This window comes from Danio rerio, chromosome 24 (genome assembly GCF_052040795.2).
Source record: "Danio rerio strain M-AB ecotype USA chromosome 24, GRCz13ab, whole genome shotgun sequence".
NCBI classification, from domain to species: Eukaryota; Metazoa; Chordata; class Actinopteri; order Cypriniformes; family Danionidae; genus Danio; species Danio rerio.
Genome location: NC_141044.1, coordinates 24,980,948 through 24,994,223, shown reverse-complemented (window position 1 = coordinate 24,994,223; position 13,276 = coordinate 24,980,948). Strand labels below are relative to the sequence as shown.

Sequence of the window (13,276 nt, the reverse complement as noted above, 5' to 3'; positions counted from 1 at the left end):
AAAGAGTGATTTAATAGACAGTTACATGTTATGTGTACATGTATGGATCAAAGGAAATATATTTCTAGCTTCTTTATACCTTGTTTTGCCTTCAGATTATTTTAAATAAGTTTTAAAATCACTTTGAAAACAATTAATTAAGATTTTATCAGCGCTTATTAACAGCAGCTGTTACGATTGTCTGGTGACAAGATCCGTCCTCTGTAGGCTAGATCGTCTCATTTCAAAGCGCCCGGTTTAGCCTGTGTGGACTTCGAAGGACTCACCTTTGAAGTTGGCATCCTGCGCAAGATGCAACCTCGGAAATGAGACACAACTTGTAAGTTTCAAAACTAGCTTCAAAACTACAATTCAAAACTACACAAATCCAATTCGTAAATTCAAAACACTTTTTAAAAATAACCAAATCCAATCGTAAATTCCAAAGCACAATTCTTAAATACTCAAATCCAATTCGTAAATTCAAAACACGATTCAAATATACACAAATCCAATTCGTAAATTTAAAACACGATTCAAATATACACAAATCCAATCCGTAAATTCAAAACACGATTTAAATATGCACAAATCCAATCCGTAAATTCAAAACACGGTTGAAAAATTCACATCCAATTCCCAAGTTTAAAACACAATTCATAAATACACAAATCTAAACTGTCAAAAATACAATTAATTTGACGAAAAAAATATTTATGATTTTAACTTGTGAATTCAAAAATTGTGTGTTGCTGCATTTATGAATTGTGTGAATGTGTTCTGAATTTATAAATTGGACCATTGCTGTCTATGGAGGATGAGGGAGCTCTCTGATTTCATTGAAAATATTTTAATTTGCATTCCAAAGATAAAAGGTCTCAGGGTTTTGGAATTTCACAAGGGTGTATAATGAATTAATGAATTATTAACAAAATTTAAAAAGAAATTTTGCTGAATTAACTCTTTAAGTTGCTGTTTGTAATTCACTTAGCAGCCACTGTTGTCTAAAACCCCCGAGTAGCCCCTTTATTTTACACAGGAGTTCAATTTATTTCAAAGCCATTACTTTTAATCAGCCAAGCCTTTCTGGAATGATGTATTGTAGCATGCGAGTTGCATTCTTGGTTCATAGCCAGAGTCACTTCAGTGCTTCTTACTTCCCTTGGTTAAAGGAAAAGACATGGCAGCCGTCCAGAGAACGCTAATGGCGCTGGGTAGCGTGGCTATAACAAAAGACGATGGACAATACAGAGGAAACAGAGAATGGTTTCACAGGTGAGCAAGGCATTTCCTATGCAGACGTATTGACAGCAGTGTGTTAGGTCTTGTGAATGGACTTTGCTGCGTCTCAGTGACATGTAAACTCCCTTTGATCCTGTCTGCGGCAGAAAGTCTCAAGGCAACCGGAGAGAGTTTTCTGAGGAGCAACTGCGCCAGGGTCAGAACCTGATTGGTTTACAGATGGGCAGTAACCGTGGGGCATCTCAATCTGGCATGACTGGTTATGGGATGCATCGGCAGATTATGTAAAGCTATACCAGTGCCCGGCAACCTGCCTAAAACACCTAGAAGACCTTAAACCCCCTCACACAGTCCTTTACCAAGCAGTGTTTCTTGATGGTGTGTCTATTTGATGAAGATATGATGAAACTGAAGTTTTAAAGCGATAGTTCACCCAAAAATAAAACAGTTGGTAACCATCAGAGTGTTTCAAACATTAATGAGTTACTTTTATTGAGCAGTTGGATGTTTGAAACCATTAACTTCCATAGTAGAAAAAAAAATACTATGGAATTCAATGGTTACTGGTATGCAACATTCTTCAAAGTATCTCCTTTTGTGGACAAAAGGAGAAAATCAAAGTGGATGGAGATTACACCATGACATTTGATATTTTGGGGGGGTTGAACTATCGCTTTAAGAAGTTAAAGCATGCCAGATACAGTATGTTTAATATAAGTTGGGATTGCTAAGCTTGTGAGAAGAATCACTTTATTTATTTGTATATGTATGCAGATAGTCATTATTAAAGATTTATCTAAGCAATCTGCCTTCTTTAAGAGCGAAGTGTGTGTGGATACACCAAATAACAAACCGCAGCTGTTTAATATAGTGTTTGAATGTACAGTAAAGGATGTGTACTGTTGTTATTGCTGGGTTTTAGCTAAATGGATGTCAATGCACATATTAGCAGGAAGTACTGTATGCAGATTAATAATAGTCATCAATAGTAAAGATATATTTGTTTGTGTTGTCCATCAGTGTTGTTGTGTGTGAACATTCCATGTGGGTTTCAATAAGCTTGGTTTTGGTGACCATGTTTGAAAATGTTTAATAAATTGGTATCTTAAATTGAAAGATGTGTTGTTCTTTCTTATAAAATAGCGGTCTAAACTTCAGGTTCTTAACTTAAAGAATATATAGGACTTTATTTCAAGGTGTTACATGTTCTAAGTACTTACTATTGACCTTATTCTAAAATACGGAAGTGCGCTCGTGTTTGAGATTATTTTAGAACTTTAGATTAAGTTGCCTATGGGAGAATAGGAATAATAAATCACAGAAAACGGTTAAACTACTTTACAAACAAGTGATTGCATGATTATACAGACAAAGCAGTTATACAATAAGACAATATCAGTTGCACCCACTTGTACACGAAGAATAAGGTGAATAGCAATTATGCATGATAGCATGCAACTAGACCTAAACTCTCATCCTAACCCTAATATTATTAAGTATTTATAATTAATTAATAATACTCTGTAGTTAAATGAACGATTTCACTGTAACAAGGACACAGTACAAGAAAGTTTAATCAAATATTGTACAATATCTTAAGTGTTTGAGTTCTTTTTCTTCAGTTTATAGTTAATTAAACTTATTTGTCAGACTTTCTCAATGTTTATGAGTTTATTTCTCACAACTCTTTCTCAAAACAATGATTTTTGTATCTCCGAATATTGAAAAATTCTGCGAAATTAAGTCAGAATTGTTCAATTTAAACATGGAATTCCAAGATTTGAACTTGGAATTGCAACATATAAACATGGAATTATGAAAAATAAGTCTCATAGTTTACGACTAATAAATCATTTTTTCTTAGACTTGAGGTTTTGCATCTTTCATTTTTGATGTATGAACTTAAAGTTGTAAATCTGTATCTTGCTATTCTAATAATATTAGCAGAATTGCTAGATATAACATTGAAATTGTGAGAAAAGTAGTCAGTTTATACCTTGCAAAGCAGACTTATGATTTTGTATAACACAATTTTGACTTCTAAACTCACAATAGCAAAGATATACAACCCCTGGAAAACAGAATGGAATCACCACTCTTGGAAGGTGCTCATTCAAATGTTTAATTGTGTAGAAAACAAAACCAAAGACATACATGCCACAAAACTATTTTCATTCAATAATCCAACCTTCTGGCTGTATGAAACACTAAGAAAGAAAAGAGAAAACACTAGTCATTTACAACTGTTTTTACAGGTCAAACTGAGGAAATAAATATGGAACCACACAAATCTGAGGAAAATTGTATGGGATCACAATGTACTGGAACTGTTTTTAAAACACACAACTGTATCTGATTACAACCACTAATTAGTCTGCAGTAAAAAAAAAGAGGTCTTGAACCAAGCTGATTGACATACTGTAACTCATGGCTCCAACATGAGGGATGAGGAGAGGATTATCAAACTTCTCAAAGAAGGTAAATCTTCACAGAATGTTGCAAAAGATGTTGGTTGTTCCCAGTCAGCTGTGTCTAAAATCTGAATCAAGTGCAAATCAAATGGGAAGGTTGTAAAAGTGAAGTGTACTGGTAGACCTATAGGGAGACATCAAATCGTCAAGACAGAAAACTTAAAGCAACTTGCTTTCAAGACAGAAAATGCACAACAAAGCAAATGAGGAATAAATAGGCAGAAAGTAAAGTCAATGTCTGTGACTCGACTGTAAGAAATCGCCTAAAATAAATTGGATTTATTTACAGAAAAGCCAAGCGTAAACCAACATCAACATGTAAACAGAAAAAATTAAGGTTTCAGTGGGCTAAAGAAAGACAATCTTGGACTGTAGACGACTGGAAATGAGTGATATTCAGTGATAAATAAATCACAAATTTGCATTGTTTGGTGCTGTTTCAATGAAATTTATTCATTGTATGAGGTTGTATGTCAGGTAAAGGTATGGGGAGATGACAGTTAATACATCCTTGATAAATGCACTAGTTTAGATTGAGATTTGGGACAGTTTTCTCATTCTATCAATTGAAAGAATGTTTGGCGATGATGACTCAATTGTTCTGGAAGATAATGCAAAATCTGCGATAACTTACCGGAAAGATGTGTAATGTAAATGGAATGGCCTGGAAACAGTCCAGACCTCAATCCAATTGAAAATCAGTGGTGGAAATGAAAGAAAATGGTCCACAACAAAGCTCCAACCTGCAAAGCTGATCTGGCAACTGCAATAAGATAAAGTTAAACACAGCTTGATGAAGAATACTGTTAAATACATGCCTCAGATAATTCATAATTATAAAAGTCAGAAATGGTGCAAAAGTAGTACAAACAAAGTACTAGTGTTGTTTTTATTTGGTGATTCCATATGATTTCCCCCTGTTTGATCTGTAAAAACAGTTGTAATTGACTACAATGTTCTTTCCTTTCTTTTCTTAGTGTTTCATACAGCCAGAAGGTTGGATTATTGAATGAAAACAGTTTTGTGGCATGTATGGGTTTGGTTGTTTTCTACACAATTAAACATTTGAATGAGCACCTTCCAAGAGTGGTGATTCCATACTTCTTGCCAGGTGTTGTACAGTATATCTTATGCGGACATTGAGGGGGGAAAAAATAGAAATGCTATTTAAACTCAGAATTACACAAATGATCTTAAATCTTTTTTTTTTCATCCATAGATTTTCCTCCCTACAAGATTTAAACTAACAACTTTGGAGATAAAAAGAACGGACACATTAACTGTATTAACTAAAATTTGATTGATTATTAACAAATTTTTTATTTGTTTTTTAACCAAGGCAGAAACACGCTTTCATGTCAACATGAGTGCCCATAAAGAATAATGCTTTAAAAATGTAAAAACAGTCAGGCAGATTTTGCCTTTAACCCCAGTTAAGTAGTCATACTTTACACTGAAGACATTCAGGATAAAACAGCCCATGTCAAATAATTATGTCTTAAAGAGATTTGTTTAACCACAACCCCCCCCCCCCCCCCCCCCCCAAAAAAAAAATGAAAATTTTGCAATTTACCCATTTCTTTCCTCCTTTGAACACAAAAGTAGATCTTTTGAAAAATGTTAGAAAGGAAACCAGTGTCAAGTGATTTCCATAGTATTTTTTTTCCTATCAGGGACACCGATGTGGTTCCACATTATTCAAAATAACATCATAAAACATAAAACTCACAAACATTTAAATCCAAATTTTGGGTGCAAACTCTCCCTTTAAAATGACCTATATATTCTAAAGCTGCTTTATACTGTATGGTGTTGTACAACTCTGTCATATGCACTCTTATATAGGCATAGAAACCTTTTAACTCTAATTGAAATCTTTATGTTTCAGTGTGGGAGGCAGACAAGACATATTTCAAACGCTTAAAGCCAAATGGAAAAGCACTCGTAAGGTCAAGTGCTGGGATGCGTTGGATTGCATTTGCAGTGTCACTGAAGTGGAAATTTAATCAAGAGGAGCTGCATGGGACCATATGGATTAAGCAGCGATGCTCTTTAGACCGACTTTATGGATGTTCGGTAACATTTCTAAAGCGACCAAATCAATATTGACAAATTAAATCAAAAGATGCAATGGGCCGAATGCAACAGACTGGCTTTCAGTTTAACATTAAGCTTTACTCCGCAGTGGAATGAATGTAAATGGCTTTTGTTTGCAAAAGCATGCTAATATGGGTTGTGCAGTAGCATGTTTTAGGTTGATTATTATCTAAACTGAAATACAAAAAGGAATATAAATAGAGGACACAGGTGATGTGTAACGCATTTGGGTACAATAAGTAATCTTAACAATGACTTTCTGACCAATGAAATAACAGGTTTGGAGTCTGACAAATCTTCAAATATGCACATTATGCGTCCCTGAACACCATTTTTGGACTCTAGTGGTGAAGGTGCTTAGGAAAACCATGCTCTGTCCCAGACTCATCTGTACGCTTTTTCTAGTTGTGTTGGTCAATGCTGCAGAACAGAGTGCTTCTGACAAAAGTCCCGGTTGTGTTTGTGGTCACCCCGGCATTCCTGGAGACCCGGGACACAACGGAATGCCAGGTCGTGATGGCAGAGATGGGGCCAGAGGTGACAAAGGAGATAGAGGTAAGAATGAAAGCAAAACTTCCTTGACTCCATGTTAATCAGTCACCTTTGAGCTAAGTTATAAGGCAAGATAGGTACACAAGTTGAACAAAGTTGTAAAATAAATACTTTGGTACTATTTTGAACGTAAAGTGCAAGACATTGGCATGGTTTCTCAAACTGGTGGTAATTTGACCTCTATTCACTCTTAAGAAAAATACTTTTGAAGAGGATTTTTATAGTGAGACCACAGAAGAGCTACCGTTTCTTAAAATGTCTTTCAGTGAACAGTTCTTAAAAGAACCATGTTTTTCTTACTGAGAAGAACAGTTGAATGACTTAAAGACATGTTTGTATCAATGGAATGTTTCATAAATGTTAAAGGCTGTTATGGAACCTTAACTTCCATAATAATTTTTAATAGTGTATATTCATTGTGCAAATGTTTCATAGTAAAGTATGTAACTTTTGGTGCTTTCTGAAGGTGATATAGGAACATGCGGTGATGTTGGTAAACCGGGGCTGAAAGGAGATAAAGGAGATTCTGGTAAATATTACTTTCGTTGTGTGCATTTATAAATCCTCAAATTCTTATACTGTACATCAAGAAATACATTTTAAAAAGTCATTTCTTAATGTATACCAGGGGTCACCAATCTTGGCCCTGGAGGGCGGGTGTCTCTGCAGAGTTTAGCTCCAACTCTCCTCAACACACCTGCCTGGAAGTTTCTAGTATACCTTGTAAGATCCTGGTTAGCTTGTTCCAGGTGTGTTTGATTAGTGTTGTAGCTAAACTCTGCAGGACACCAGCCCTCCAGGGAGTCATATTGACGTTGTACCCCAACGTAGTCCCAATGTCATGGGGAAATTGGATTTTGTTTGGAAATGAAAATCGGGTTGACGTCAATGTCTAATGTCCAACCTAAAATCAACTAAATATTAACATAATTTGACGTCATTTTTGGATGTTGTCCTTAGATGCTGGCTAGACATTGAATTTTGGTCACCTGACGTCATGACCTAAATCTAACCTAATATTAACGTCTTTTGATGTGTGCCTGCTGGGCTGATGTATACCAAGGGCTAAACCATATTGGATCATTTTGACAATCAAATATGACTTTTAGACTTAATGAAAATGAAAAAACATGTTTGTTGTTTAGTGTGAACATATCTAAAAACTGGAAATTTAATGTCCCTGCAGAGTTTAGCTCCAACTCTCCTTAACACACATGCCTGAAATTTTATAGTATACCTAGTAAGATCCTGGTTTGCTTGTTCCAGGTGTGTTTGATTGTGGTTGTAGCTAAACTCTGCAGGAAACTGGCCTTCCAGGAATGAGATTGGTGACCCTCCCTGCAGGCACAGGACATCAGCATGACATCATATTGACGTTGTACCCCAACGTACCCCAATGTCATGGGGAAATTGGATTTTGTTTGGAAAAGAAAATCTGGTTGACGTCAGAACCCAACGTCAGGCTGACGTCAATGTCCAACCTAAAATCAACCAAATATCAACGTAATTTGACGTCATTTTTGGATGTCAAAATAACGTCCTTAGACGCTGGCTAGACATTGAATTTTGATCACCTGATGTCATGGCCTAAATCTAACCTAATATTAACGTCTTATGATGTGTGCCTGCTGGGCTGATGTATACCAATGACTAGACCATATTTGTCAAGTTTGGATCATTTTGACAATCGAAGATGCCTTTTACACTTCATGAAACTGAAGAAACACATTTGTTGTTTAATGTGAACATATCTGAATACAGGAAATCTCTGTCCTGGAGGGCCGGTGTCCCTGCAGAGTTTAGCTCCAACTCTCCTCAACACACCTGCCTGGAAATTTCTAGTATACCTCGTAAGATCCTGGTTAGCTTGTTCAGGTGTGTTTGATTATGGTTGGAACTAAACTCTGCAGGACACCTGTATTACATTATGAAATGCTAAAAAAACAAAAATGCTAATAATTTTAAATATTTACAAGTGCTGGACAAAGATTAATCATTATGAATTGCATTCCAAATAAAAAGTTTGTTTTGACATTATATATGTGTGTGTGTGCTATGTATATTTATTATGTATATACAAAATTACAAATACACAAATGCTTGCATATATTTGAAAACTTGTTTATTTATATTTTGATTTAAAATATATATTGATATGATAGAAATTATATTTAAATGAAAGTGTATCACATCTTAACTACATATACATGAAAAATATATATGATTCACACACTTATATATTGTCAAAACCAACTTTTATTTTTAATGTGATTAATTGCGATTAATCTTTGCCCAGCACTTGCACTTACATAATTTATCATCATGTTTTCATCGTTATATTATACAATAAATTATAATTTATTTTACAATGTTCATTTTAAGATATCTTGTGTTTCTTGGATAGTCATTAACAGCCTGATCTTATGAGGAAATGTAACTATTTTATGTTTTGTCAGTTTAGTGGCTAATGTACGAAAATGTATGATTTTTAAAGAGCCCCTATATATGCTGGTGTTAAACTGCATTGCTTTAATTCTCTCCTGCATTGGGCTCACACATACACTCTGCACTCCGACTACTTCAAAATTGTTGATAAGCCTAGGTAGGCATTTCTTTCTGTCTCACGCTGAACGCAGTCGACCATTCACAACAGACTGGGTCATCGACTAATCAGTGCAGATTAAGATCATGCTAAGGAGGGGTTTAGGAACAAATGAATCACTAAACGAATCATATGGGAATTAATTAGGTAAAAATAAATGCATATTATAAAACAAATATGACCTTTTTTTAATTCATAATAGGGGCTCTTTAAAAGGAGGCATGGCACCCAACTCCACCCCTAAACCTAATTGTCATTGGGGGATAAGCATATCCTAGTAAATTGTATGAATGAGATCATACGATTACACACAAATTAGCCACTAAATCAAAAGTTATGAATTACTGTGCGATTGCTTTGTAACAGCATATGTCTAATGCTATTATCATTAGGCTACTCCTTTTTCAGGTATTGCTGGCATAACTGGTCCAAAGGGCAAACGTGGAGATACTGGGGAACGGGGCCCACCTGGCAAAATGGGACCCCAAGGCTTTGCAGGGCCACTGGGATTGAAAGGTCAGAAGGGAGAACTTGGTATTCCAGGACCACAAGGCATAAAAGGAGATGTCGGTCCAGTAGGCCCTGAAGGACCACAAGGAGACATCGGCAATAAAGGAGACAAGGGCATACAGGGTCCATTGGGGCCTCCCGGACGACCAGGCCCAAAAGGTGAGATCGGACAACCAGGTAATAAAGGCAGCATTGGTGTTCGTGGTGAAAGGGGGTCAAAAGGAGACATGGGAGAGCAAGGTCCAAAGGGGGACATGCCAGAGATACCAAAAAGTGCCTTCTCAGCCAGATTAAGCGACAGCACCAAATTACCAGCCGCTAATGCTCCAATTCGATTTGATAGAGTCCTCTATAACAGTCAAGGTCACTATGATCCTGAAACGGGACGCTTCACGTGTGCCATAAGGGGAGCGTATTTTTTCACCTACCATATCACTGTCTTCTCTCGCAACGTGAAAGTGGTGCTGATGAAGAACGGTCAGCGAGTCATCTACACTATGGACAGCTACCAAGGTGGTGAGGACCAGGCTTCTGGCGGGACCGTCCTGGAACTGGAAGTAGGCGACAAAGTGTGGTTGCAAGTGGCTGATAGACAGCTATACAATGGGTTGTATGCAGACGATGATGATGATACAGTTTTTTCCGGATTTCTTCTTTTCGCAAGCTAAAGATCCTGCCTGAAGTCGTGCAAATAACAGGAAGAAAATGGATAACACTTTACAATAACAGTACATGAGTAATGATGTACTAATATGCAATCTAAGAAACAGAAATGTGCGCACATCTAGGATTCTCAAAGGCATGTGCTCAATCAAAAACACAGTGGCAAAAGTTCAAAAGAAAATCAGCACACTGCCACTTTAGCTCTTCTAAAATATATACCTTAACAACATTTCGACCTACATGGGCTTCATCAGGAGAAGCTAAGTCAACCTGATGAAGGTCAACTTGATGAAGACCATGTAGGTCGAAACGTTGTTGCATTAAAAATGTTTTGAGAGCTAAAGTGGCAGTGTGCTGATTTTCTTCAGATCTTTTGCCACTTTGTTAATATGCAAAATAAACAATATTATGAATTAATGATGCGTTAATGTATGCGCGAATCATGAATTAACTTTTAACTTTTGTTTTTAAGTAATGTATTAATTAACATTAAAGTTTAAGCTAAATGTATGAACTGATGAGCTGTTAATGTATAATTATGTCATGACATTACTTAAAGGGCACATCATCATTAACTCATTCTTAACTATTGTTATTTATGGGGTTGTCACGATACTGGAATTCGATACCAATTGGTACTTTTATTTTTCAATCGTCAATTTCCTGTGAACATTTGAGCGCATTCTTAAACAGTGCTGAATTGCCATTAGGCATGGGCTGGTATAAGATTATAAGGGTATGATATCCTTGGATAAAATAATGATGGTTTCACGGTATCACGGTGTTGTGATTACTGCTCTAATATATATTCTTTTTAAATGTCTGGGTACTAAACAAAACAAAAAAATCCTCTTTGAAAACAATATATTTTATTTTTTAAAAGATTTAAAATATTTTGGAGCAGTAAACATGTCAGGCTAAATAATACAAATGAATTAGTGACTTCTGCTGTCTTAGTTTCAAAAACACAGATTTCTTTACAATTTAAAACAGCATCTTCGGATATATTTTCTGCTGGAGATACTGTTGGACTAAAAAAAACTTTTACACATACCTTAGGAATGGTATTAGAGAAAATCTTGGTTGTTTTAAAACCCTAACTTTTCCAGACCGGGGTATACCTTGAAAACGGTTATCGTCCCATGCCTATTTGCCATTGTATTCACGTGCTCAACAGAAATGACTGTGATTGGCCGCGAAGATCATCAGTTCTCTGAACTCACCACTGTTTACTGAGTTTAACCACAGGAACAGGGACACTGCAGCGTTTTAAATGTCGATCAGCTGGTTTGTGTATAAGTTGACAAACGAGTGATCTGCTGATAAATCGCGGCTTTAAAACACTCCAGTGTCCCTGTATCTGTGATTACACTCAGTAAACAGTGGTAAGTTTAGTGAACTGATGACCCTCAAGCCCAATCACAGTGTTTTTTGTTGAAAATGGCTGAAAATGGATATTCTTAAATTTCGTTACCGATTGGTATCAACTTCCAGTATAGTGACAGCCCTAGTTATTTAGTATAAACGCACTAGTTGGACATGCATAAGGAGTTCATGAGTAGTTAATAATGGGTTAATGATGATGTGCCCCTCCAAGTAAAGTCATGACATCAATCTACATTATCATGTCACGAGTTCATGATGGTTAAATTAAGCATAAACTAATGTGGTAATCAATACATTAATTAACAAACAAGCATGTAAAGTAGCCGTTATTCACGCAAAAACTCTTGTGACTCATGTTGTTGTTAAAGTTAGTTCATGATTAGCGCACGTATTAACTCATCATTAGTTTATGATAAAGTCTTCAGTTTACATATTAAAACATCATTATTCATGTACCATTATTGTAAAGTGTTACCAGAAAATGTTCAAAATCAAGAACAAAGCATAAATTTAGAGTTGTAATAAAAAATAAATGAAATCTTCTGTTGTAAATGAGATTGAGAGAGTGTTTTTGCTAATTAAAGCATCACTATTATATTCAGTCAAAATGTATATATCAGTTATGTAATTGAATACAATTTCAGCTGAAAAGACTCAATAGGAGACAATGGTGTCATTATTCTGCTCAATTGGGGTTCCATGATGACAACAGTGCACTAAAAAAGGAAATAATAGAAGTTTTACCTTTGTTGTTTTGAAAAGGTTTGCATACAGACAGCATTGTCAGATAGACCCTGTTCACATGTATCAGCAATGATCATTTGTTAGGACAGAAATTCTCATAAGGCATGAAGTACAATTGATTAAAACTGTTGATCATATTGATGGATATGAATTTAAGGCAAAACACTGCAAGTGAACAGGGAAAAGCTAGCTAGCTTATAGATAACCTACAAAAGCCAAAAAAAAAAAAAAAAGATTTCAGTTGAAGTCAGAATTATTAGCCCACCTTTGATTTTTTTTTCTTAAATATTTCCCAAAATTATCAGCCCCTTAAAACTATATATATTTTTGATAGAACAAACTATCGTTATACAATAACTTGCCTAATTACCCTGCCTAGTTAGCCTTATTAACCTAGCTAAGCCTTTAATGTCACTTTAAGCTGTATAGAAGAGTCTCGAAAAAATATCTAGTCAAATATTATTTACTGTAATCATGGCAAAGACAAAATAAATCAATTATTAGAAATGAGTTATTAAAGCTATTTTATAGAAATGTGTTTAAAAAAAAATCTGCTCTCCGTTAAACAGAAATTGTAAAAAAAAATACACAGGGGGGCTAATAATTCTGACTTCGACTGTATTTGGAGGATTTGAATGTATGCTCAAATCTGTACTCTTGAATTATTTAATAATTACATTTATTATTCTCATAATCTTGGTCATATATTTATTAGATGCTACAGTATTATCATGTGGCCAAATTCCTAGCACTTAACTAAATTACAGTTAAAGGGATAGTTCACCATCAGGGGAGCACAGGGCATAAAGTAACATGGTGTAAAATGTAGTTTTAATGAATTTTCTCAGGGTTAAACAGCAGATGTCTTCCTAACAATTTTTATTTTATTTTATTTTAATCAGCAAAATATGGCTGAGAGACCATTTTTGCAGCATTAAAGTAATTTAATTATACTCTCTCTATATATAAATATATATATAAATATATATATATATATATATATATATATATATATATATATATATATATA

At 35.2% G+C, this 13,276-nt stretch overlaps 3 protein-coding genes across 7 annotated transcripts in view; 2 read left to right on the top strand and 1 right to left on the bottom strand.

Annotated features, from left to right (window-relative positions):
* tagln3b (transgelin 3b) overlaps positions 1 to 2,337 on the top strand; it is a 66,399-nt gene extending 64,062 nt beyond the window's left edge. For all 3 annotated transcript variants that reach the window (XM_087308922.1, XM_087308921.1, NM_199720.1), the window contains exons 4-5: positions 1,152 to 1,254; positions 1,368 to 2,337. In XM_087308922.1, coding sequence (XP_087165048.1) covers positions 1,152 to 1,254; positions 1,368 to 1,509 — 245 coding nt within the window. In that variant the 3' untranslated portion in view covers positions 1,510 to 2,337. The remainder of the gene's footprint in view (positions 1 to 1,151; positions 1,255 to 1,367) is intronic.
* The window catches only part of ropn1l (rhophilin associated tail protein 1-like), a 193,175-nt gene that overhangs the window by 104,102 nt on the left and 75,797 nt on the right, over positions 1 to 13,276 (bottom strand). The window lies entirely within an intron of this gene.
* c1qtnf9 (C1q and TNF related 9) lies at positions 6,117 to 12,049 on the top strand. Of its 3 annotated transcripts, NM_001441922.2 has the most exon segments (4): positions 6,117 to 6,344; positions 6,808 to 6,870; positions 8,103 to 8,216; positions 9,352 to 12,049. In NM_001441922.2, coding segments are annotated over 4 exon segments (1,134 nt in total). In that variant the 5' UTR covers positions 6,117 to 6,157; the 3' UTR covers positions 10,122 to 12,049.